This window comes from Tamandua tetradactyla, chromosome 7, assembly GCF_023851605.1.
Source record: "Tamandua tetradactyla isolate mTamTet1 chromosome 7, mTamTet1.pri, whole genome shotgun sequence".
Lineage (NCBI taxonomy): Eukaryota > Metazoa > Chordata > Mammalia > Pilosa > Myrmecophagidae > Tamandua > Tamandua tetradactyla.
The window spans coordinates 86,385,216-86,411,194 of record NC_135333.1 but is presented as its reverse complement, the minus strand read 5'-3'; the positions used below and the strand labels follow the sequence as shown (position 1 = coordinate 86,411,194).

At 34.2% G+C, this 25,979-nt stretch overlaps 1 protein-coding gene across 29 annotated transcripts in view; it reads left to right on the top strand.

Moving 5' to 3' along the window:
• Positions 1–25,979, top strand: part of SOX5 (SRY-box transcription factor 5) — a 1,211,684-nt gene that overhangs the window by 1,152,950 nt on the left and 32,755 nt on the right. For 28 of the 29 annotated variants that reach the window (XM_077170313.1, XM_077170300.1, XM_077170296.1 and 25 more), the window contains 2 exons: positions 14,757–14,934; positions 25,257–25,402. In XM_077170313.1, coding sequence (XP_077026428.1) covers positions 14,757–14,934; positions 25,257–25,402 — 324 coding nt within the window. The remainder of the gene's footprint in view (positions 1–14,756; positions 14,935–25,256; positions 25,403–25,979) is intronic. The other variant, XM_077170289.1, reaches the window with a different exon arrangement.

Here is a 25,979-nt window from a genome sequence, read left to right as displayed (position 1 = left end):
TGAAAAATACACTCTTAATGACTGAGAATATCAAATATTGATAAGAAAAACCTGGATATCAGAGCACTGCTTAGAAAGCAGCATTCCTACAAAAATACTAGTTTTTAAATATTGTGAATAGCAAGGAATTTGCCTAAATCTGAGTGATTTACTTATGTGTCCTGAAGTTCTCATGGTAAGAATGTGCCCTTTTCTAGTCCTGAACCTTCTTGTAGATAATATAACTCATGTTTTTCTTAGAATTACAGGCTCCCCTGTGAGCTATAGGACCTACAGTTACAATATCCCACAGCTTTTATTGTTGAACTTCCAACTCTGGACTTGCTGATTCAAATCGGTGACTATTTGGAGCCCCACAGTTTAAAAAAATCCTTTGTGATTTTGCCTTTCAAAAGGAGAAAGATGAAATCATTTTATTTAGAGAAAGTAAAGACAAGAATTTTCATCAAACCAATATGTAGAGAAATGAAGTGTATACTTAAATAGATACAGATTAATTTCCCCCAAAATTGTTTATCAATATCAGAAAAGATTAATAACCTGACTTTTTCATAAAATCGCCTTTTTTAAAAACAGTACTGTAATAGTACTTTGCAAGACCCACATTGTGACTTTTATTCAGACAATAAATGTGTCATTTAAATTGGTCCTTTTAAGAACCACAGATTTCTTTTTTGTTTTATTATAAAATTTGAGTGGTTATTATTTGTTGGATAACTTTTATGACTTTTAGCAGTGTGGATATTTCATAAACAGGAGGAAAATAAATTGAGACCAGAAATAGAAAATGTGAAATATTGCAAAAATTGATCTCTTGTGGGAGTTCCAATAGCACTTAATATAAGAAAAAAATTTCTGTTGTAAAGTATGTGTAAAAGCATTAGGACAGCAAGAGGAATATCCATAAATAGGTATGGATTTGTGTCTTCTCTCCTTCTCTGTGGAACTCGTTTGAGGATCAGAGTTTCATTTTAAGTCAGTGGGCGCTCCAAATTTAGGTCAACCATAAATGAATACAGGGCAAGGCAAGAATTTTGGGTCAAATGATGGCATTTTTAGTGCTATTTTTCATGCAAATCATGCTGTCATATATCTAAAAATGATGGCTCTCATCCAGTTTTAACATGAGAACCTCCAGGTAGTTTTTGTTTGTTTTGTCTTTGCTTGCCTTTTTCTGCTAGCATTCTTCACTGTGCTATAATCCTGGTCTGTTGTTATACGTGGGGCATCATCTATGGACTTGAAGCAAACTAAGGGAAGGAGAGATCATTCTATCAGATTGATTATATTAGAAACACTTCCTTTGCCCGCTGAATTTTAAGTGGCTGACCCATAATATGTTCTGAATAAAGATCCTATCGATTAAATGTTCGTGATATACCAGCTGAATTGCAATAATATGTACCGAACTCCTGGTTATCACTCTGTGATACCATTTTCACTGTTGTTGAAATTTTGCAGTTGTTTCAGCAATGCAATATGATATTAGAGGATATCTTAATCAAGTTTTTTTTTTTAACTTAATAATATGTTTCCATATTGTCAGGTGAATTTTTGAGCCTTTGGGATAATCATATGATAGTCTATAATTATTGGGCATATAAACATAAAATTTTGAGAATTTAGTGAGAAAAATATTTCAAAAATTTAATATTCTTCCAAAACATACTTGAATCCTGTTTTTAAGGACACAATTCATATAAATATACTGTTAATAAAATGTGATTTATTCTAAATGCGATATATTCAAGTGGAGGGAACAAATGATAAGGTCATTCTTTGGAAAGAGGCATTTTGTTGGCGTGCTGCAAACAGTTGAATTTGTATTTTGTTTGAATCAAAACTATATGTTTCTTCACTGGTTTATATAATTAAAGGAAAGTCTTGTAATAGCTATGTTATTTATAGATGATGTTTCTAGAGTCCACTTTTAGAAGATGTCGAAAAAGTGTTATAGTCAAAAAGAAAAATATTAACATACTGTACAGTTAATGGAGAAGACAGACAAGTAAACCAATGATTTAAATATTGTGAGCTAAGTGCTATTCAAAGAATAGTATGGAGATAAGGAAGAAGGTTTCTAGAGCAACCTGGAGATAAATAGAAGGCTAAGGAAAGCCTCCCAGAAGACGTGACATTGGAGAAGATTTTTGAAGGAAAATGAAAGAGACTGTGCAAAGCTTCCTAAGTATAAAAGGGTAACATATTGGATTTCATCTAAATTTTAAAGAAAGAAATACAATTGTACTTCATCTCTAGAACAATGGGAGTTAACTTAAAAAGAATGAAAACATAAAGGTGAGGTTGCCTAATGAATGAAATTTATCCTTCTTAGCATGGCACTCTCAAATTCCAAGCTAAATCGCTTCTTCATGTGTCGGGTTACTTTACCCCTTTTTGCCTAATTTGTGCCACTCTACCTCTTTGGATTGTTTTTGCCATCTTCACTCTACTTTTCAATCTTGTCTAGCACCTATTCAACTGCCACCTCTATGTAGAACTGGCTATTCCCCAATGTGTAACTCCACCACACAGAAATACATTTTTTATATAGTATCAAAACACCCTTACATCACATTATTGCATTTGTCTCCACTTTTATGAATCTAAGTCCCTTGAGGGTAGGGATCACATCTTATTCATCCTTAGCACCAAGCTCAATATCTGGCATGTAATTACTGCTCTACTTGTGTTAAAGAAAAACAATCTAGCAAACAGTAAGTAAGCCATCCAGCCATCTTTGAAACTAAGTTAAGCTTTATGTGTCAATGTGTGATTGAGTTTGAGACCCTATAGACAGAAGTATCAAAGGTCAATGGCTTGGATCATTGGAAGATACTGCCAATGTGGCATGACATAATGTGATTGTACCTAAGAAAAATGAAACTGTCAATACTATTGCACTCTGTAGGTAAACCATGTGCACTGAAAGGTTAAAGAAGCTAAAAGTAAGTTTCAGTCTAGGTGAGATACACTGGATTTAGGACACATGAGCATTTTGAACATTGAAGAGGTATTGTCCATAGTGAAGCATGCATAATTTGCAAGGCCTTACTATACTCTGAATGCAATACTCATGGCTATTTACCTCTTTGTGGCTCTGATCCTAATTATGAAATTGGTTTTTTTCGGGTGTTCTGAAATTAGGGAAAGGATACCTAAAAAAAAAATTTAGTAATATCCTGGTCATTTATAAATTAATTAGTATTGTGGCATGTACGTTATAACATGAATTTGTTTACTATGAATCCATCTTTGAAGTCTTCCTTACATATGCTGAAGAACCAAGGGTTATGCTGAAATGTGTGTGTGTGTGTGTGTGTGTGTGTGTGTGTGTGTACATCCCATACGCCAGAATCAAGAATACAGGCACAAAAACACTTATGGATTAATTTTATTTGGTGATCTAGTAGACCAGAGTAACATTCAGAATAAGGTCAAATCCAAGACAAATACCCTTACTATCTGTCCCTACTTCACTCTAAAATATGTCATCAAAACTCTCTTGTAATGCTAACATTACAGTTGCTCTATAAAATCTCTTATGCCATCCAGACTGTGAAATGTATTATTCTTGTAATGTTATGGGTTGGGAAAAATTAAACATGAGTCATTGCCGCTGAGTTTCACTACACATTAATTATTTTAATTGACTATTTCTTAAATGAATAGCTGATAAATCAGACTTGCAATTCCTCATGCTTCATGACATATTTAACTCAACACAGACACTTAAGAATCATTATGCTATAAGAGCTTTAATACAAATTCAAGATCATTATAATTAAAATCAGACTCTTACCTGATGCCCAATTTCAAACCTTTTCATCTTTATTTTAATTTTCTTTGGCCTATACCTTGAATTTAGTAAAATTTTGGAATGGTAGGCAGAATATAAAATCAAGCTAAGCATCTCCGAGGTGTTGAGAGAAACATGTTTTGTCTCCAGGGCACTAACATAAAAACTGCCCTTATTGACGATCTGTGTAAATAGTCATCACCCCTTAGAATTCTTCAATGACATCAGTTCCATCCTGGTCACTGCCATGAAGACAAAGGATGCCTTAATGACTCTATTGAGGTTATCATTAAAATAGAAGGGGATTTGCAGACATCGGCTATAAATCACTATAAAATGGCCTGTGGGTAACCTTTGACACAACTCTTTGGAAATAAACGTGGGATGGATTCATACCTTTGATCAAGCCAGTAAGTAGTCTAAAAGTCTTTCCCATTCTCTCCTTCATTTCTTACAATATTAGTTTTGCTCTAAGTGATCAGAAAGCATATGTATATGCATGTATATAAATTGATATGTTCCATATTGAAACAAAAGTAGCAATCAAAATAATAATGTTAAGGATGTTTATAGAGTTTTCTTACAATATTTACTCCTAGACTGTATGCTTTAAATATATGAATACTATTTGGAATTTGTAACTATTTTTAAAAAAGCATTGCATGATTTTGTGTCATAAAAATATCGCAAGGAAATAGACCAATATTATTCTAATTTTGGGGATATACATTTCTTCAGAAGATAAAATTACATGATTTCAGTTGCTAGTCTGATTTTTCAAAGTAACTCGTTAACAATTCTTTTCCGTGTTGTATTAGATAATTGAGTAGCAACTCTTCCAATACATGTAGGAAAACCCAGGCATTTTAAAGATAATATCAGTGACAAATCTTTGAATATTTCTAACCTCAGTTTCTTTATCTGCAAACTGGGGTTGATGATACCTCATGCTGTAGATATCAGGGAGCAAAATAAATGATATTAGAAAATCATCGCTAATAATGGAGAGGTAACATAGTTAAAATGACAAATTTTATGTTTTATTTATGTTACCACAATATATTTTTTTAAAGAAGAAATACATAATGCTCAAATTATTTGGGATAATTTGTAGTACAATTTTTCATAAGTTGTAAATTTCATCATTAAATGTTTATAATATAATTAAATGTTCATTTATAAATTTATTACATTTTTAGAAAATAATTTATCAAATAAATTTATAAGAATTTAGATCATTAAACTAATTAACATACTTTTATAGGTTTTGCGATATTTAACTGACGCCTTCAAATATTTATGTAGCAAATCACACATGGGGCTATAAGCATTAATTTCTTCCAGAAACTAGCTCTGTCAATGATAAAATTGTATAAGAAAATCAGTACTTCCTTTAGAGTAATTAGAAGTTTGTAGGTAAAAATTGCACAATTCCTGAATTCAGTTAAACATACACTGTATCTTTTCTTTTATATCCTATGTAACAGGTTAATTATGAGAGAAAGGAAAGTTAAAAAAATAAAAAGAAAACCTTGAGTCATGCACAATTGGAAAGTAATTCTTTTGATGAGTACTTTGGGTAAGGGGTATCAATCTTTAAATTGTTTCCAGTAAAATTTACCCAATTCCAAATAGCAAATTTTGTTGAACAATTTTCCAAGATGCTATCATCTTTTGTTTTTAGAGCTTAAAAAAAGTCGTGTGAGGACCCACAGAAAAAGGAAATTATAACCTTAATAAAAGTTCTGAAAATTGTATTTAAATTGAACACCTGCGATCGCAAATATCAATCAAGATCCTAGGCTAATGAATCAATCATATTGATGAATTCAGTATAAGCAACATAGACTAAGTAAGATACAAGTTTTTTTTTTTTTTGATTTGTTTTTAAAGAACGTCCTTCATGGTACTCTTTTGTAGTAATCATAATGATATTTCCTTAATATTTGGCATTTCCTAGCACATTACATTACCTTAAACTATTCTACCATTTAGTATATAGATATTGCTTCACCAATTAGAGTATGAATTCCTTCTCTCCCATGACCTATCACTCTATTTTGAATAATTCCTGAAAGATGCTTGTGAAACTAATCAAAGAATGGACCTACCACACAAAAAAAAGGGGGCGTGGGCTGGGCGGTGCGACTGTGGCTCAGCAGGCAGAATTCTCACCTGCCATGCCTGAGACCTGGGTTTGGTTCCCAGTGCCTGCCCATGCGAAAAAATAAAATAAAAAGGAGGGGGTGTGGTGCGGGCAGGGCAGATGGGACAACTTTTCTAATTATACATTCACAAAAGAAAATAACTAATATTTCTCTTAACCTGAATGTTGAGACTAATTTTTAAAGGAAAAATTAGTTTTGCATTTAGGTTTTATTTTTACTTATCTTTGACTTTTTACTCTTTGTATTTAGTGACTGCCCCCTTTTTTGCTTTCTATAATGAATTAAATGAAAAAGTTGTAGTTTAGGTGTGCTGCCCTAGTAGAATTTCAAGTTAAATTAAATGGCAGCCTGTTGCTAAGGAGTTTGCTGACACTAGCTTTGTTAGCTGACATCTCGGGGTAGAAGGCAATGAGTCTTAGAGACATCACGTCTTCCACCCTAAGAAGAAAAGGGAGCAAAGTTCAGAAGAGTGGGAAAACCTATGAAATTCAAGTGCCACGAAGAAATTCTTCAGACGAGATGTAAATGTTGAGGGGATACATTTTGATAGTGCATATGCTCATAGTTTGTTGTTCAGCAGTCAAAATGGCATTTGCTTAGTATGTTTTGCGTGCCTTGTATGAAGAAATAAAGAATTTTAAGAATGCATTACAAAAAAGCAATAGGAATAACTTAGAATATTATCAAGAGTTAGCCATTCACTAATTTCTCTCCTCAACTATCTATTTAATCAATACTGAGTGGTTAAAATTTAGTATAACATTTTTTTCCTATTCATGACATGAAGGTGATAGAAAATAATAAGATGGTAATGCCTATTTTTAAGAAAGTTGTAGTATAAAAGGTGAGAGTACTCAAAGAATCATCAAAGATACTGTTAAATAGTAATGTTCACTTACACTATTTGAAACTTGATTATGTGCCATCAGTGATTCAGGACAACTAATGCAATAAAGTGAAATACCATGGTATTATTGATATAGTCAGACTAGGGTGCTGTCTTAGTCTTTTTTAATCTTTGCTTTGCATCTCATTCACCACCAAATCCATTACACATATTACACACACAGAAATTCATCTTTCCTCAAGGTTCTGTGCCCTGAGCAATTTGGCCCCGACTCTTGTCTCCCAAATATATACCAGTTAACTGTCATTAGTCATTAAAGAGTCCTAGTGGTTTCACCAGACTACTGAGGACTTCTGCCCATCAGGAAACTGAGCATGCATGTAGCTGAGCCTTGGAAATGAGTCTCTGACTTAATTCATTGCAGTTAGTATTAAATAACCTATATATTGGATTACCTGTTTTATTTCCTCTCTCCCATTCTTCTAGGTTGACTATCTAAATACAGTCTCTCTGCTTATTACCAGACCAAAATTTTCCTAGGATATGGAAAAACACAAACTCCAAAGATATTTTGTGAAAAGGAATTCTTTAGGCCTCTAAGGGTCTTCCAAAGTGATTAGATTTGGTCTTGATTCAAGGTCATCAAATAATTTAACATTTTCAGCTTGTGTTCTTTTTCCTGAATATGAGGTTATTCATGGCTTCATGTGATATTTTTGCTTTTCCTTTATATGACTCCTGTGGGATATAGCAGCTACCACTAATTTGATTTGATGCTGTTTGTATTGTTCTGCTGTCCTTTAGTATTAATTCCTTCTGTAGATTCACGTAGAGATGTTGGTGTGCTCATTTTGTACAATCGAGTACTGTTGTCATCCCCAACATAAATACAGTAGAATTTGATCGGTGTGGCTTCTATTTCTGTAGAGTTTTTTTTTTTTTATGCTGTATTTTTAGAGCTGTATTGCTTTGTGAGCTCCTATTTCAATATTTTGGAATAATTCAGTTATTTGACAATTTTATCATTCTTGCTTAATTTTTTTCACATACCTTCAAGAAGAGCTAACAAGAAATAAACAGTGTCATATGTTTTTTAATTATGAATTTAAGGAATAACTAATCAGATGGCACTAAGAAAATATTACATTCTTTTATACACGGAGTGACCACCTCTATAATTTCTCTAAATCATCTTTAAAAGCTTTCTGGAGATTTACATTTAGAGGTTAAGAAGAGCATCCTGTATGATTATTAACATCAGTCCTTACTGCTCTATGCTTCTTTTTAGCCTCTTGATTGAACTGTTAATCAATTTAAAAGATAATAGCAATGATCCAGATATAATCAACACCATAGGACTAAATAACCCTTATTATTAGAGATTAGAAGTTGTCTGGGTACCAGAGGTTAAACAAAGCTGAGTCTGAAATACCATACATTTTATACTGGTTTATGTAACTGTTTTCATCAGAATATTATTGTTGACACTTGAATTCCTCCTGCTCTTCCTCTTTTCAAATACTGTAGAAAACTTATTCTGCAGAATTTCTGAGTTGGATTTCATCTGGTATTGTGGGATAAATGTCTTCTTGTGTGACATTCTACTAAGAAAATATGTAGAAACTGCATTTATATTAGATATTTTTAGAACATTTCAGAAATAAAAAGTACAGGTTATATAGAGGGTTAATCTAAAATGAGAGCCTCAAAAGCTAAATTAGAGGTGTTAAAGAGAAGGGAGAGGAAATACTATAAGAGAAGGAAGGAACAGGTGAAAAGAGATGAAATCTGGCTAAAAAAGTACTTTAAGTAAAACTGAGGGATATTCATGAAATGTTCAGGAATTATGGTTGAAGAATAAGAAACAAGAATTTTAGTAGGGGTCAAAATGATTTGGTAAAAAATGCATTGGAGCCATGTAAGAACTTAACATATATTGATTGCACCTCCTTCATAGAGGATAGATTAGTTATCGCTGCCTTAAAAAGTACCCTAAAACTTAGTTTCTTAAAACAGTAGATATTTATTGCACACAGTTTCTGTGGGTCAGGCATCTAGAAGTAGCTGACTAGGTTGATCTGACTCAGGGTCTCTCATGAAGTTGCAATCAAGTTGTTGGCTGAGGTTGCTGTCATTTGAAAGCTTACCTGGGACTGGTGTATCTACTTCCAGGGTAGCTCACTCACACTCCTGACAAATTGGTGTTGGTTGTTGGCACAAGGCCTCAGTTCCTTGCCATAGAGGGCCATTTGAGTGTCTTTATAGTATGGCAGTTGGCTGACCCAGAGCATTAATTGATTCTCAACTGTGTGTGACTCCCCCTAACCACCCTCCCACCCCCACAAGGACCTTTGATAATGTCTGGAGACAGTTTGGGTTGTGACAGGTTGGGGGGCATAGTGCTACGAGCATCTACTGGGTAGAGGCCAGGGGTGCTGCTAAATATCCTACAGGGCACAGGGCAGCCACCTACAGCAAAGAATTATCTGGCCCAAAGGCCCAAAATGTCAGAAGAGACAAGACTGAGCAACCCTGCCCTAGAACAAGTGAACCAAAAAAGAGTAAGGTAAATGCTGCAGTGTCATCTGTGAGCTAGTCTCTGAAGTCAAACTGTCATTTTTGCAAAATCTTTTGAGTTGTATAAATCAGCTCCATTTTGTGGGCCTCAATACCAGGCGCCAAGAGTCACCAGAGCCGTCTTGGAGAATGGCTGTCACAGAAAGACCCTGCATAGAAAGAGTATCGTGATTTGGTATTATTTCAAAGCAAGTTTTTAGATTTATAAAAGTATGTGAAATATAAATAATATTCCAGATGATACACATTTTATTCTTTCTTCTAATTGCATTAAAATATATGTATATGTATTTGTATATATAATTTACAGTATTGAGGCATTGAATCAACAGAGTCAGAAAACAAGGGAAATATTCTGTTAAAATATTAACAAGAAGGAACAGGAGACATTTTAGACCACAAATTAAAAGGATGGCTACTATTCGAATACCTTTAAATTAATTAAGGGCCAACAATTTAATTGTAAAGGCAATGTGTAATTACCACCTTGAAGCAAATGTCCTCCAAATACACTACCAGCATCTGTCTTTAAAAGAAGCAGGTATACAGTAAGGAAAAGTGTAAAATGGCAGAATAAGGGAGCTAAATGAGAAGCTGGAACATATTACCCTCAGCTAAATAACTCAAGACTTGCATTTAAATGGCAATCAAGTCTAATGGAAGCATTAACACAGCAAAAGCACACCTATCAACGAATTCCTGGAGCTCTTTCTGCCTGATTAACAAGGCATCTTGCAATTTGTAAGTCCAAAAGTAAGCATCTGTTCATGAAAAACGTTTCAGAATTATGTTCTCGATAAGATGATAGGCTTAATTTTTTGGAAACAGGAATCTACTAATTAAATATGGAGCTGGGGCAGTCACCTGAATAGAATATAATTTTTAGATTGTCAAAGTTATTTGTATCTTACATTTCTTTGACTGATTCTTGCTCATAAATGCCAAACTTACGAGTTCTTGATGAAGGAAAGGTCAGGTCCATGCAATGATATTTTTTTATTGTTGTTTTTTCTCTAGTAAACTTCTGCGTAACTGTGGGAAAGTGCCTTACTTGAGGAGGAGAGGTAAAAGAAGGCTCCCGCAGTGAACAATCGGGGTAGAAGACGAAAGAGAAGGGATGAGTGTGAGCACAAGTTAGGGAGGAGAGGTGCTGCAGCAGTGAACATTGGCAATTCAGTCTGTCATGTAACTTCCTCACTTAATTTAACACAATTATTTTCATCAGTGAGGATAATAGCAGCAGCATGATTAATTTTGCATGTTATACAAGTGCCTTTACTTTTCCCAATATGCTATTATTGCTATATTGATACTTCCCCATGAGTATTTATCATAAATATGTGGTCAGTTATAGTTTGCAAATTGTGAAGAGGAAGTAGCCTAAAAGTATTTAGATAGATGATAAATTTAGATTTAGATATAGATATATATATAGAAATTTGTAGATATATAGTGAACATACATATTCACTTATAATTCAATCACTATATAGCTATTAAAGAATCGAAGTGTATTTAGAAGGGAAACATTATTTTAAATGCCTAGACAAACTAGCCTCAAAAAATTCATTTTAAGTAAAATGCAATTTCACATACATCTATATCTAGGATTTAAATAAAAAGTAAATTCATTCTTTTCTCTTTTACAACTGACCACACAAAACCAAAGCCTCAAAGCCATATAGCTAGATATCAATTGATTTATGTTTTCTCTACTTCCAGAGAATGGCTATTTATGCCATTAATATATAGCTGAAAACCATTCAATAGATAATGAATGGATGGATGGATGATTGACGAAATTGATAGGTTCTTGTCTCCATTAAATCACTATAAGTTTGTTCACTGCAAAATAAAACTTTGATTTTGAATAACTGCTTTAGATGTTATTCAGGAACTAAATAACTGAATATTTAAGGAAGTGAGATTTTGAAACAACTCTGATATGGCATGAACTAGATAATCTAGATAATGAGAATGAATAAATATATAAATAAACATGAATGTTTCTTTCGAGAGTATAATCATTTGCACATCCTCGCTGGTGCAAAGACCCTCATGTGGGTAATTTCCAGGTTATAAAGAATAAGGATACAAATAGGAAAAAATGAGTAGACTTCTGTAGGATATTGATATCTCTATTTTCTAGTCCTCCAATACAGTTCCTGAGCAAAGAAATGAAAGAAGGCTAAGGATTGTGGAGACAGAAATAGCTGTCTAGGATTCCAAAGGATGCTTTAATTCTTCCTCTGATAAATTATATTTGATTTATATAAATAATTTGGTTTTTGCATATTATAAAAGTATGAACTCATGCAATTTTCTTAGAGTAGGATTTTCTAAAATAAACTTATTTGAAAACCATACTAAATGAAATATCTTAATATATAGTTATTTACATTATTTGATAAGTTAATCTAGAATAATCTTTGATTTCATGATTACAATTGGTATTTCTTCAGTGCATCTGAGTCTACATATATCTTTCACTTTCTTTTCTTTACCGATTCTGTATGCCATTGGCTGGGATGCAAATTAATGCTGACCTCATCAATATTTTTACTGCCATGACCACAAGCAGTACTTAAGCATAGTCTTAAGTAATGTTTGTTTTCAGACAAGTCATTAGTACCTATAAGTAAATGCAGCATACCTGAACTATGTAGGTATGTTTTGATTTTACTTGTTTTGCATTCCATTCCAGACAACTAAGCCTAGCCACTGCTTTATTCAGTTGACAACATCATTTAACAATTCGACAATTAATTAAAAGGAAATTACTTTCCCCACTGCTTGTTGTTATACTTGATAGAAATGCTATCATACTTTTTTGACCTTGAAAATTACTTACATTCTTTTGTATATAATTTATCTACAATTTTAAATTTATGTTTTATTTGTTAGAATAAGGGTGAGCCATACCAAGTTTTCAAACTAATTTCCTCTAAATGATGTATTTCAAATAAAAACCAAAGTAGAAAAAGTCCTACCTTCAGCCTTTATTGTTTATATTAATAATTATTAGAATGAATGTCACAAATAGTCCACTTACATTTTGTAGTTAGAGGTTTTTAAATTTTCATCTAGGCAAATGAAAAATAAGAGAAAACAAGAAAGGACTGTATTTTTTGCATTCTTCCTGAATAATAGGATTTAGTGCAGTAGCATAGTAGTAAATTATTAAAACAGCCAAATTGTAAAATATCGTATAATGGGTTAAAATTATTTATGCAGTTATCAGTATAACGATCAAGCATGTGAGTTCTTATTAATATACCATTAGCCTTGGTTACAAAATGAAGGAGAATTAAAGGGCATTTTGCAGGACATTTGAATCAACTTTGGAACTGACAACCTCTATTACGTCCTTGGGGTCTTGTACTTTTTGGCTTTCAGACAGCTGTGCTACCTTGAATGGAGGAGAATATTACGAGTCCCAGTGGGTCTCTTGCTCTGATAAGTGCTTGGCATAGTTGTCTTTCAGCATATGCATGTAACACTTCTTAATGCTAAAGCTAAGAAATGAGGCAGGCACCCCACCAGCACCGTCAGCCTCGTCTTCATCAGCACCTGTATTCCCCTGTACACACGGTAACACTCCTATTTCCTTTGTGCTTATAACTCACCTCTGTTCCCATCCTGGGCTATATCCTTTACCCCCTTTTTTTTCTGCACAATGAATGAAACAGCTGTATTAATTTTTCCAAAGTATCCCCACATTGTTGTAAGAGTCGTGGGGCAGCCGAAGGAAGTCCTAGGGCTGTCAGGACAGAGGCCAGCGATTTCACGCAGAGGCTAGAAAACACTTACACCATTTTGTAGGGGGAAGAGAACGTAGAATAATTACAGCTGTGTAATAAACAGTCAATAAACTCCTATCTAATAGGATATTTAGGCTGGATGGAAAGGGAGAAGATCTGTATTCGAATTCTTATCTGCTCCACTAAATCTCACTAGCATTTAGTTCATTGTGCATAAGACATTATTATTTGCTTTTATCCCAATCAAATGTTAAAGATTGAGATCATATTACTCTTTTTAAATGTTACCTCTTTTTACTGAGGAAACTTTTACAAGAGTCTTGAAGCCTAATAAATAAATAAAAAGTTTAATAGATTTTCTTCATATTATGTTGGGCATTGGCTTTCAAACTGTGGTACATATCAGAATCACCTGGGAGTGCCTGTTAAAGCACAAGTTACTGGGATTTTCTAGATTGTCTGGGATCCAGAATTTCATTTCTAGAAAGTTCTCAGGTGGTGCTGGTGGTGCTAGTTCATAGACCATGCTATGAAAACTCCACACTGGGATATAGCTAAAGGCCACAGGACTCTGGGTTTGTACTTACTCGGGCATCATACATAAGGATTATGACTAACAACTCAAAGAAATGTGTCAAATGGAATGATCTAGGAATAATTTTGTCCCTCTAGTTTCAAAAATGCTAAGGTAAACTTTTCAAGGTTGTACATTTAGCCAGTTGTGAAATTATCATATTTCACCTCCTACTAAGATTTTGCAAATCTATATAAATTAAACATGATGGACATTCGTTTATTATACATCGAATATAATCCCAAATTGCCAATTTTTTCAAGGACTGTGTAATAGCTTTTCTCTGAAACAAACAAATAAAACAAAAATGAAAATATATGTATATATAAAAGAGTAGCTTTTCCTAGTCTGTTCATGGGTTTCCCAAGTGCAACTAACCATAGAATCTAACAATGTTGTTAAGTATTTAGGAAAGTGCCTGCACAGATAGTACATACACAATGATAATCGTGTTTATTTTCATTTTTAGATCAAATCCAAAGGTGTCTCTATGTAACCTGGGAGGAAAGATGATTTTCCAAGAAAGTTAGGAAGCTTTATTTTTTATACTTAATTTGGCAGCAGTTCACATCAAAGTTACACAATCATGTACTAGGAACCACAGATGTTCCAGGTAGTCTGCTTAAACCACAGGGTACAAAGATCCATAAGGATTAATCCTTGTTCTTTGAAGGTTAAAAAAAAAAAAAATCTATCTGCATCATTATTTTATCTGTAATGTCGGTCAGTAAAAATGAATAGTAAAAGAATAGCTTTATAAGAGTACTACTTACAGGTTATATCACTTATGTGCTTTTTGGATAGTTGAGTTCACATGTATTTTCTCAAATACAAAGGATGTTTCATAACGTGTATTTGAAATTGATGTTACATTGGCAGCAAACCAAACACTGAAATGTTCAGATTGAATGCTAAGATCACTGATTAGTAGGCTAATTTGATGGGAAATGTCAGGCTGTATACCTGTGTTTTTATAGGCATTTTTGATTAGCCTTTCCTTATCACAGCTCATGTTCTAATGATCATTGCAGGATGAAGTGGCACAGCCACTGAACCTATCAGCTAAACCCAAGACCTCTGATGGCAAATCACCCACATCACCCACCTCTCCCCATATGCCAGCTCTGAGAATAAACAGTGGGGCAGGCCCCCTCAAAGCCTCTGTCCCAGCAGCGTTAGCTAGTCCTTCAACCAGAGTTAGCACAATAGGTAAGTTCTATTTCTTTTGTTCTTGCTGAATTTCTATTGATGGCAATTGAATGGAATCATCTTTAAATGGTAAATCACGCATATCCTGTGCATGGCTTGGGTTTCATAAGAGAGTTCCAGTTTGGTGAACCTCGTAGGTCTGTTTTTAAAATTGTAAAGGCAATTTAAACTGGAATGCAAGTCATAATGTCCCCCTGAAAATCTAATTGTACTGTTTACGTTTATCAATGTAACTGATGTCCCTAAGTATATTTTTTAAAAGAGAGGTCTAAATGACAAATCACAGTGATTGATGGCTCCAGAATGTTATTGTTAGGTGACTGGCCTTTTCCATCACTGACATTTATTTCCATTTTTTTGTAATGTGTGCAGAGTGTACATAATGATGAAATACATTCTGCCTGGACCAACATCAGTCATCAGAATGTGAAATTTGCTCTGTTCCATCCTGCTTCGATTTGACTCATCAAAGTATTATAAAGAATAGTTGGCCTCAATTGTAATTTCGGTAAACAAACAATAGAAAAATGTTTTTTGTATGCTGACTTTTAAAAAAGTCAGTGAAATTTATTTTAGTACCATAAATTAGACAGTAAAATGTGTTAACTTCAACCCACACTTACTGATGTGTTTGCTATATGCATGTAGTTTTGAGGAGGCTAGGACAGACCAGCCATCAAGGAGCTCATGGTTTAGTTGGGGAAAAGTTATTTATCCTACAGTAGAAGTCAGCAATAGAAAGTGTGATTCTAGAACACTGGTAGAATTCTATAGTCACAGAGCAGAAATGTTAAGTTCTGTTTGGGAAGGATCAAGAAAGGCCACATTAGAAAGAGCCTAATTCCAACTGAACCTCGAAGAGGAAATAAATTCCTTGACACTCTAAGTTGTAAGAAAAAATGTGTAGTGAAATTGGGGTATTTTGGGAAAATGTGCTGATTTGGCTACATTGTAGAATGGGTGCTTGGTAGAAAGTAATGAGAGCTAAAACTGAAAAGGACAGGTGGGCCCCAAATGTAGAGCCTTGACTGAAACCCTCAGGGATTTTGGCTTCATTTCCGTGCAATGTGGTCAGAACTTTAAGAATATTGGCAGCAGGGAGAGAATGGCAGGGACCATTGTTTTAGTACAGGGCAAGAATCAGTTACATGAGACTGCAATAAGCAACAAGAAAAAAGGAAGAGTAGATTGAATAAGATTATGTACAGGCAAGTTAGAAAAAAAGAAACCTAGGTTTTTTAACTTGTAAGAAGAATTAGGCCTCCATTAATTGTGAAAGATCAGTTCAGGAGAGGAGATAGGTATAAAAAATTAATATAAAATTTAGGTAGAAATGTTCAGAAGGAAATTCTAAGTTTCATATGGAAAAGAGATGTTAGAATTATTCATAAACAAAGGGGCTTTTGAAGCTGTAAGAGCATATAGTACACCAAAAAGACTGTAAGAAGAGAAGGGGGATGAAGAATTATAGGTATTGCCTATTACATTACTTATGCATTGCTGTATAATATATTAACCAAAAATTTAGCAATGTAAATTAACAAATATTTACTATCTCATAGTTTCTAAGGAGCAGAAATTAGGTAGTAGTGCTTGGTTGTTCTGGCTTTGGGTATCTCATGTTTGCCAACAAGCTGTTGACCAAGGCTGAAGTCATTTATGGACTTTACTAGGAGTGAAAGATCTGTTTCCGAAATGATTCACTTACATGGCCCTGGACTTAAGGCCTCAGTTCCTCACTGGTTGTTGGCAGAATACTTCAGTTCTTTGCCACATGGGCCTCTCCATAGGGCTGCTCATACAGCATGGTAGCTAACCTTTCCCAGAGTGAGTGATCCAAGGAGAGCAAAGAGGAAGCTTCAGTACTTCTTCTGACCTTGTCTCCAAAGCCATACGCAGTCAGACCTGCTTTATTTCATTCATTGTAAGAATCACTTAGTCAAGCACAACTTAAAGTGAGTGAAATTAAGTTCCAACTCTTGAAGGGAAGAGTACCAAATAACTTTTGGATATGTTTTTAAACAACCATACTTACTTCTGTTGGAAAACTGAAGGAAGAGCAAATAATGATTGAGTGTTTTAGAATAAGAAATAAGACTTGCTAGTCTAGGAAGTGTAGCATCATTCTAGCCCAGGAGGTTTCAAAAAGGAGGTATTATTTAAGTGTGTCACATACTGAAGAAAATAAAAGAACGTGAAAAATAGGTAGACTTAGAGAAGTTTAAGTAGAATTGATGGGACAGAATTCCAGTTGCAAAGATGTGGAACATATGCAGAAAGAAAGTGCAGAAGGCAATATAGACCAGTCTTTTCGAAATTTGAAATGTCGTTAAATTTGAGTCATCAGAGTAAAAACAGATTTTAGAATGGGAAATATATATGTTTATCAAAGAGGAAGAGAAAGATGAGTTGGAGAGATGTGTAGATATGAAAAAGAACAAGATGATGATGGAACAAGGAGAAAAGATGATGAGACAGAATAAGCCTTGGAAAGGAGAAAATCCCTTATTTTTTTGAAACTGAAGGAAATGAGAAAAAACAATTAAGCTGCAGATAAATTATAGACTAGATGGAAAGAAAGTGAAATAGTATATTTCAAAGGCTTCAATCTCCACAAAGTAGGAATTAAGATTATTTACTAAGATTAAGTCAGTCTCAGGCTCTGAGCAGTAGTGAGAAGAAGCAGTGAAAACTAAAGTTTTGATAAGTTTGAAAAGATTTTGGATAAATGTGTGTTTTTTCTTCATTATGATTCATTCTCTTATGGTTTAACTCTTGGTTGCTCTACTCAGTAGCCTAAATGGGCACGAGGATAAGATTTGCTATCATGTCCTATGTATGGGCAAGGAAAAATATTTGATTTAGGAAGAATGATTCACTTCCACAATATACATGAAGTTTTGATAAATATCACAGGGTTGGTGTGTGAACAACTTTTTAATATTATTACAATTATAGTATTTAACTAACAGGATAACTAATACATTTTTATTTTTTTATATGGATTTTTTTCTTACTTTAGAATTCCCAAGGACTAAGTAGGGTAAAAAGTGTTTTAGAAAGGCAAGCATGTATTTAATGGCATTTATCATGTGACCTATTCCACTATGAAAGCTCCTCTTATTATTTTCCTGAAAAGCCACATACACATCCCTCACAGTTTTGAAGGCTTTGAGGCCATTACAATTTACTTTTCTCTTTTCAACAAATGCAGATGTTGAAAGCTGAAACTGTAATGAGTAATAATGTAGTTGGATAAAAGCTGGGAGAATTAATAGTGTTGCAAAGGTCACCCTTAAAAGAAGAATTGATGTGTTATGCCATTAAAAACTGCAGAAAACTGTAATCCAAAAGAGAACACATTTAAGTTATTGTTAATGACATGGGACTCTTTGCTATATATCTATTAGCTACAAATGTAGAAAGTGACTTTTTGAGGTTGGTGGCCAATATTATAGCATATTCTGTAAGAACGCTTTTGATATGGTATACAAATGATGGGCAGCTCCAAAGAAATGGGATCTTAAAAGGCATGAATAGTTCAGAGGAATGATGGTTAATTTTAGAATCTTTTGACCAGATGTTTGTCTTTCCCTCATTGGCCTCTTCCACCTATGTTGTACGTATGTACAACACTTTTAACTTTTTATCAAAGCTTGATTTCTTCTAATTTCTCTCTGCAGCTTTTTAGAATTATAAACCCTTCACTAGGTAAAATGAATTTCCATATGCTCTAGTCAAACTTGTTTTACGGATAAGCCCTAAAGAGGCTAAGTGCCTACACAAGGATTCTTCTTAATAAGTTCTTGTCAGAGTGTGGACAGTACTGTGATTTATATTTATTATGTCTCTTTTAATTTTAAGGAAATAAATGTACATAAATACCTAATAACATGTCCAAACTCATGGCGAGTGGAGGTTGGGGCCTACAACCATGGTCTTTGGGAGGTGTTCTCTCTTTTTTTATGTATTGCCTATTGGGAGCCTATCCACCTTAGATCTCTTCTGAGTCCTTTATTGATTCATTTGCGTATCATTCCAACAAATGGGTATTAAATAGTTGCTCTAAGCCATATATATTTTTCTAAATCTGGAGGATAAACACAGGAAGGTCTTGGACTGAGGCTTTAAGGTGCCCACAGTCTCTGATGTAACAATTTTTTGGAACATATTATTATAACCATTCATTAATATGTGAAAGGTAAAACTTTACCTGAGCAAATGGAGTAGATGCATATTGATTCTATAAGATAGAAGAAAGTATTTTCAAGTTCATTAATGTGGAACTTTTAGGCCTATAACTTGATAAGTGAAATTATTAAAACATGAAGGATTATAGTACCTTGAAGTTTCATTATTTTATGTTTCTAATAAGAAAATCTATGAGGCAGTCACAGATATTGTAATAATTTCATATAAAACCATTGTATTATTGGAAAATTAAGGATATTAACTGACATCTGGCGATTAACATTTGCATAGCCCTTTACAGTTTACAAATTGCTTTCACATTTATTTTCTAGTTAATTCTCATGAGCTTCCACAGATGAAGAAATGGCTACATATCAGAGTGCCAAAAATTTGATGATGATAAATGACCTTAAAAATAGAAGGAAAATTAATATTCGTTGAAAATCACTTGAAACAGATATGTCCTTATTTTTTTACTTATAGCTGAAAAGTCCAATTAGAATAAATATGTAGTAAATAAGGATTTGTTTTGGCCAAACAGCAAGCATTAAGTCCATGTATTTTAATAAATATGTGTCATGTGGTATAAGGTTTCGATGATATGAAGACAGATATAATCAATGACCTACCAATTGTAATAGTAGATATTTTCAATTTAGAAATATGCATTTATTCCTTCAACAGATGTTGCCATGGGCCAAAGGAATAAACCACTGATTGAAAAGAGAAAAAGAAAAAAAAAAAAAAACGAACTTAGAAAAATGTGCAATGGGATAATAAAAGGCATTTACATGGTTCCAAAAGCGCATATAAATGGGAAGCACTTATCTTGCCAAGGCACATACTGGGGTGGGCCAGGGAAGTCCTCACAGAAGGGGTGACTTTTAAATAAATACCCACACGCACAAGAAAGAGGAAGTATTTCAGTGACAGAGAACAGCTTAGGGGGCAGGGAAGAGGCAGAGAAGAGGCCTGTCTTTGGGTCAGGAAGTAGTTCAGTGCAGCTTTAGTGAAGGACTCCTGAGAGAATCCCAGGAAGCGCAGAGTTGATATTACAAAAAGAATTTTAGTCTATGTTAAAGTGTTTGTAATTTATCCCAGAATAACGTTTTGAGGGAACACTAAAGAGTTACTTGCTTCAATATATTTGGGAAAGGCTGCATACTACTATTCTCTCTTGAAGATTCTCAGTGCACATTAACATACTAAAGATTTTGAGAATTCACACAATGAAGAAACCCGTTTAATTTTAATTTAACATTTCCCACACTTACTTGAATATGGAATTACTTTTCTCACTGAATATTAAGATAATCATTTTATGGTATTGTCCTTTAAGCACTCAGTTACCAAGAGTTGAGTGTTTAATCAGGGAAAATGACATGATACAAATATATATATATATATTTAGAGTGTTTGGGAATGTTTTATCTGGAAGCAGATTAGGAGATGGATTTGAGCAGTGTAAGGCTAAAGATAGGGAAACCAGTTAGGAGGTTATAGCAATAGCCCAAGTGAGATATGAAGTAGCTTTAATGAAATCAGGGGCCACAGGGCTAGAGGAGAAGCAAATTTGTGAGCTAAGGAAGAATCATACCTGTCAGGACTCAGTTGACTTTTGTATGAATAGGGTGAAGGAGAAGGAGATATCTCAGATGGCTCTCAAGAGACCGGATGGCTTGTGGAAAGGGATATGAAATGTAGAAAGCAAAACAGATTGAAGTAGTGGGAAGATGATAAATTCTGTGCTAGACATACTACATTTCAGGTACTCATGGGACATTCAAGTAGAGAAACTGAGTAGACAGATATATGTACCTGTAAATCAGAAAAGATTTGAAGTAGGCAATGAATGTTTTACAGCATTTGGGAACACCCATAGTGTCTTAGGAACAGGTTTTAGGCCAAGGGAGGTTTCCTGTTTTTTTTTCTTCCTTTCAGCAGCTTTTCCCCCCTCTTCTGTAGTAGAAGTCATTCTTACTTTTTCTCTGAATTTTGTACCCTCTATGATGGGACTAAGAAGTTAGACCCCTCTTTTCTTCCCCTGAAAAATATATAAAAGGAGCCTACTTCTTATTTTAAGTGTGTTGTTGATAATGACTAAGTAGAGGCTCAGAAAAATATCAAATTTGGTGAATTTAACAAGCTTTCACAATCTCACAGATTTCTTTTGTTAATGATTCCTAACCTGTTTTCCCAAATCTAATCTCATTGGTAACTAGAAACCATATTGGCTTTTACCCACTTGCTTTCCTTTTAAAATTGAGGCTTGCTAAAATTCTCCTAAACTCATAACCCTCCAATCTGATCCTGCCTTTAGATGACATTGCTACCTGAATATAGAATCAAAACGTAAAGTGTGTTCTGACCTTTTTTTTTTTTTAAATCGCTTTGGAACTCTGATGGGATGGATCCCATTTCATTGAACCTCATTGTCACCCAAGAAATGACTACCCTTGTGGATCTCATCACTGGCTTCAAAGCCATTCAACAAGAGTGCTGTGGGTGAGCATGCAGGGAAAATGAAAGAAAATAAAGAGAGGATTATTATATTTCACTACCCCTAAGGTACCAAGGACTAACACCTTCACATGTGTTATCTCATTTAATTATCTCATCAACCTTACTCTCATTTTACAGTTGAGGAAAATTGAGGCTTATAGAAACCATAATTTGTCACATTTCACACTTTCCAGGAAGTAGAAACCCAGATCCTTCTGTATTCCATGTCCAAATTTTATCTATTTCACTATGCCACTTTGTAAATAAATTGACAGTTATTGGATAGCTTTCATAGGCCATTTATTATGCTAAGAGACTATATTAACCCATTCAGTCTTCACATTTGTGTTATCAAGTATTATCCCCATTTAATCAATGAGAAAAGAGAGACTCGAGTTACAAAATTTATACCATGTATGTTTGTTAGAACGTGGCAAATCTAGGATCCTAATTTAGACTTGTCTAATTCTCAACCCCATGCTTTTTCTGAGGATTGAATTGTGGCTCCATAACCTAAGGTGCAGGTAAAGAAAGCATCTCCAGCAAGGAGATTAAGTTGGAGGAATCATAGAGTAAAGAAGATCTAGAGTGCTATGACAAGAAACAAGGGGAGAGGGAGCTTCCACAGAGGGGGAGAGGTCAGTACCATCATTCTGCAAAGAATGAAAAATGTAACTTAGATTTGACACTAAAAGGCTGAGGGAATTAGAAACAAGATTTTAGTGGATGAGGAAGCTATGATAGAGAACATCTTTGAGAAGCCTGACTTAGAAAATAAAGAGAGAGATGGGCTGAAACAGAGGGCAGCACAGTTGAGGGAGGGATTTTATTTGCTTGTTTTATGAGAAGAGAGAACCATAAATGCTTGAAATGGTGGCGATGCTGAGAAAATTCAGGTAGATGATGCAAATGAGAAAGAGGATAATTGATAAAGAGTTGTAGAAATGAAGAGCATAGGTTTAGAGATTTGCCTTGAATAAAAATAGGGGCACATTTTTGCTGATGAAACAGGAGGGAAAGTTAGGCTTAATTGCAAATAGATTTAAAACTTGCATGGGGTAGGATTGGGAAGCTGAAATGTGAACGTTCACACTTACTGGCCTTTCCAAAATCTGAGGCAGAGCAACTGGGGATTAGGTGACTACGATGAGAAGAAAATACAGAGAACCTGCAAACAATCCTAAGAAGATCCACTACTGTGATTTATTAGTGACTTTATAATTTAATACATCAGACAAAAATGTTAGAATTTCATATGGCATTTAAATTAAAACCCAAGAGTCTATGAAAGCAAAAATGTTTAGTTTTTAAAGTGAACACTTATTTTTACTCACACACCAAGAAATACACCTCAAATTGGAGCCAGCCATTACAGAACACAGGTTTGTCAGTTATTCACCTCCATAATAATTTGCATTCCTCTTGCATCTATAGTAATCATTTTTCCTTCACAATGTTATCTTGGCAGTCACTAAAAAGCATAAAGAATTTATGCTTTCATTCAATGCCATGTGCCAAACCTTTCCAAATGTATTTGTACTCTGGAGAAACTGAATAGATTACATAGAAGCTAAATAGACTACAGAAAAAGCGTGATGCCAGCTTGTAGAAAAACAGGGGTTAGAGAGTAGGAAAGTAAGGCTGATCCTCTTAAGGTCTTACTAAATGGACATATACTGAGATCATCAGTCTCAGATAAGAGCTGCATTTCTTTTTGGAGTAGTATTGTTCATCAATGAAATAAGTTAAAGAATAAGAAAGTTGTTCAGGAAAACCAAGTCAGGATGTTGAGCATAATAAGGCTAAAACCACGATTTCTGTAGTAAGTAACAACTGTAAAGTTATTTCCTCTTAGGTCTAAGTAATTCCCAATTTATTGTGTATTTATAATGAGCATTTCTCTTGCTTCTATAGATGCAAGAATCAGTTTTATTCTTCTACTAGGTTCCAATGAGTTTAGCTCTTAAAGGCAAAGTATATAGTAGTTCTCAGGGTTCCCCTTTTTATCCCCAATGCTGGAACTCATCTTTCTGCCTCAGAGATCAGAGAACCAGTCTAGTCTGTGCTTAGCAAAGGGGAAAAGGAGCAGTTCACTTAGAAACTTTCCAACATTGAAGCACTGTACTAATCTGACGTCAGTTTCTTCAATAGAAATGTTTTAAGCAGCAAGAAAGTAGTCTCTGTTTTTTGGCAATCAGCAGATCAGATAGAAGAGTCTAGCAATACGAGGATGTGTAATCTGACATGATTAGACAAGGCTCTTTAGTACCAGAACAGTCATAATTGAGACAAAGAAAGAGTACTAATAACACTTTCCTAACACGGCAGTTAGCCATTTTATATTTCCTTTCTTTAATCTTAGTGTTTTTCAACAAATCATGGGATTTAATAGCGTGTTTTGGCAGATTAGAGGATTTATGGCCCAGATGTTTTTTGTTCTAAAAATGGATTAGGGTGTAAAGTTTGCTGGAATCCATGGAACATGTTGAGGCAAGCCGGTCATTTTATGTGTGATTAGTGCCTGCCTTCTGTCTCACAGTCCCTCCATCTGTCACAATTCACCAATGGATCTGGTTAGATTTAGCCTCATGTCACAAACAAGTCCCTTTTCTGGGCAATTTCATATTACAGATTCATTTTATGCCCTAGTTAAAAGATAGGGAGAGAAAAAGATGATAGATATTAGCTTTCCTTTAAATATTTACAAAACGGTCTCGTCCTGTTGGTATTCTACCCTGACATAAAGCAGATATTAAAGTAATGTACATCAAATATAGAAATGACCAGTGTTAAATTTAAAATCATTAAAAATTAGTTTTGCTCCTATACTTATTATTCTGTAGAAGAAATAATTTGGCAGTGGTTTTTACTAACTCTCAATTGTGGAGCTGCAGACAGAAGCTGGACATTTGACCATCTTATTAAGAGTGTGAATTAAGTGTGACCATAGTTATCAGTAGCCACAATTTCTTATCAAACAATTACAGGTGCTTGGTTACATTCTGTGCTTGAAATTTAACATCTTAGCCATTCTAAGTTTATATCCATAGCAAACCACTGCCACCCGTGGTTTATATCATCATAAATGGATATGGGGGAAAGATGTTCTTCTTTCAGTCAGTTAATGATGATTTATTCCTTCTTTAGATAACAAAGCTAATAGTGTTATACACAAATTCTAAAATGATCTTTCTAGTAGTATGAAAGAGTTAGTGATTGGAGTGGTAATTATCAATACCTAGATCCTATAGCAACGTTCACATATTTCTTGCATGAAAAAAAGTCATATAGTTTTTATTTACGCACTAAAAAATATTTAGATGATAATGTTCATTTAAAAATTACGATATTTTAAACTTCCTAAGCCACATAATTGATTTTTTTGAGACATTCATATTTCACTTAAGTATTATATTTCTGTTACAGATGTTTGGCACCATGTTCATATATGACTAAGTGAATCAATTATCATCAATTATTCATTCATTTATTTTAGACAGATTCCACTGAGAAAATATTATGTGCCAGAACACTAGCCAGTACCCAAAAGAGAAGTGATTTTTATGGTTAAAGATTAACTTATCCATGCACTTATGTAAAGCATATCCTTTGCTCTGTCACGTTTTCAGGCTATTTAAATGACCATGATGCTGTCACTAAGGCAATCCAAGAAGCTCGGCAGATGAAGGAGCAACTTCGGCGGGAACAACAGGTGCTTGATGGCAAGGTTGCTGTTGTGAATAGTTTAGGTCTCAATAACTGCAGGGCAGAAAAGGTTAGTTTATAAAATAACTGACTTTTGAAAAATAAATTGCCTGAATGCTTTTTCTTTTTCTCTTTTCGTCTTCTCTCACCAACCTCAAGATTACGGTTCTCCTTCTCCTTTTTTTCCCTTCATCAATACAGAATTACTCATGCCCACCCTAATCAAAACCATCTGGAAACAGAAAGTGTCATGATTCCCTCGTATCCATCTCCAAATCTATTGACAATTAATATCCCCTTTAATGCCATCAATTTGTATTAAAATGAAATGACATTTCAAATATCTAGGTCTGAGTGAAAGTTTGCTTTATGGGGATGCTTAACTAGTATTTGGGGATAAGCTGGATTTGAAAATGCTGAATCTTCTTTAATCAGCCTAAGCTTGGATGATATCCATGCTCATATTCTTAGGTATTTAGGCTCCCAAGGTTGTCAGAATGCATTTCCAGTGCAAAGCACTGTCAAGGTTTAGGTAACTGCATAAGTGGAAAATTTGACTTTATCCTAAAAAAAAAGTACATTTCAAAACATTGACATCATTATTATATCTACGGTCAGTGAAACTTCTGAATTCATCTGATATATAA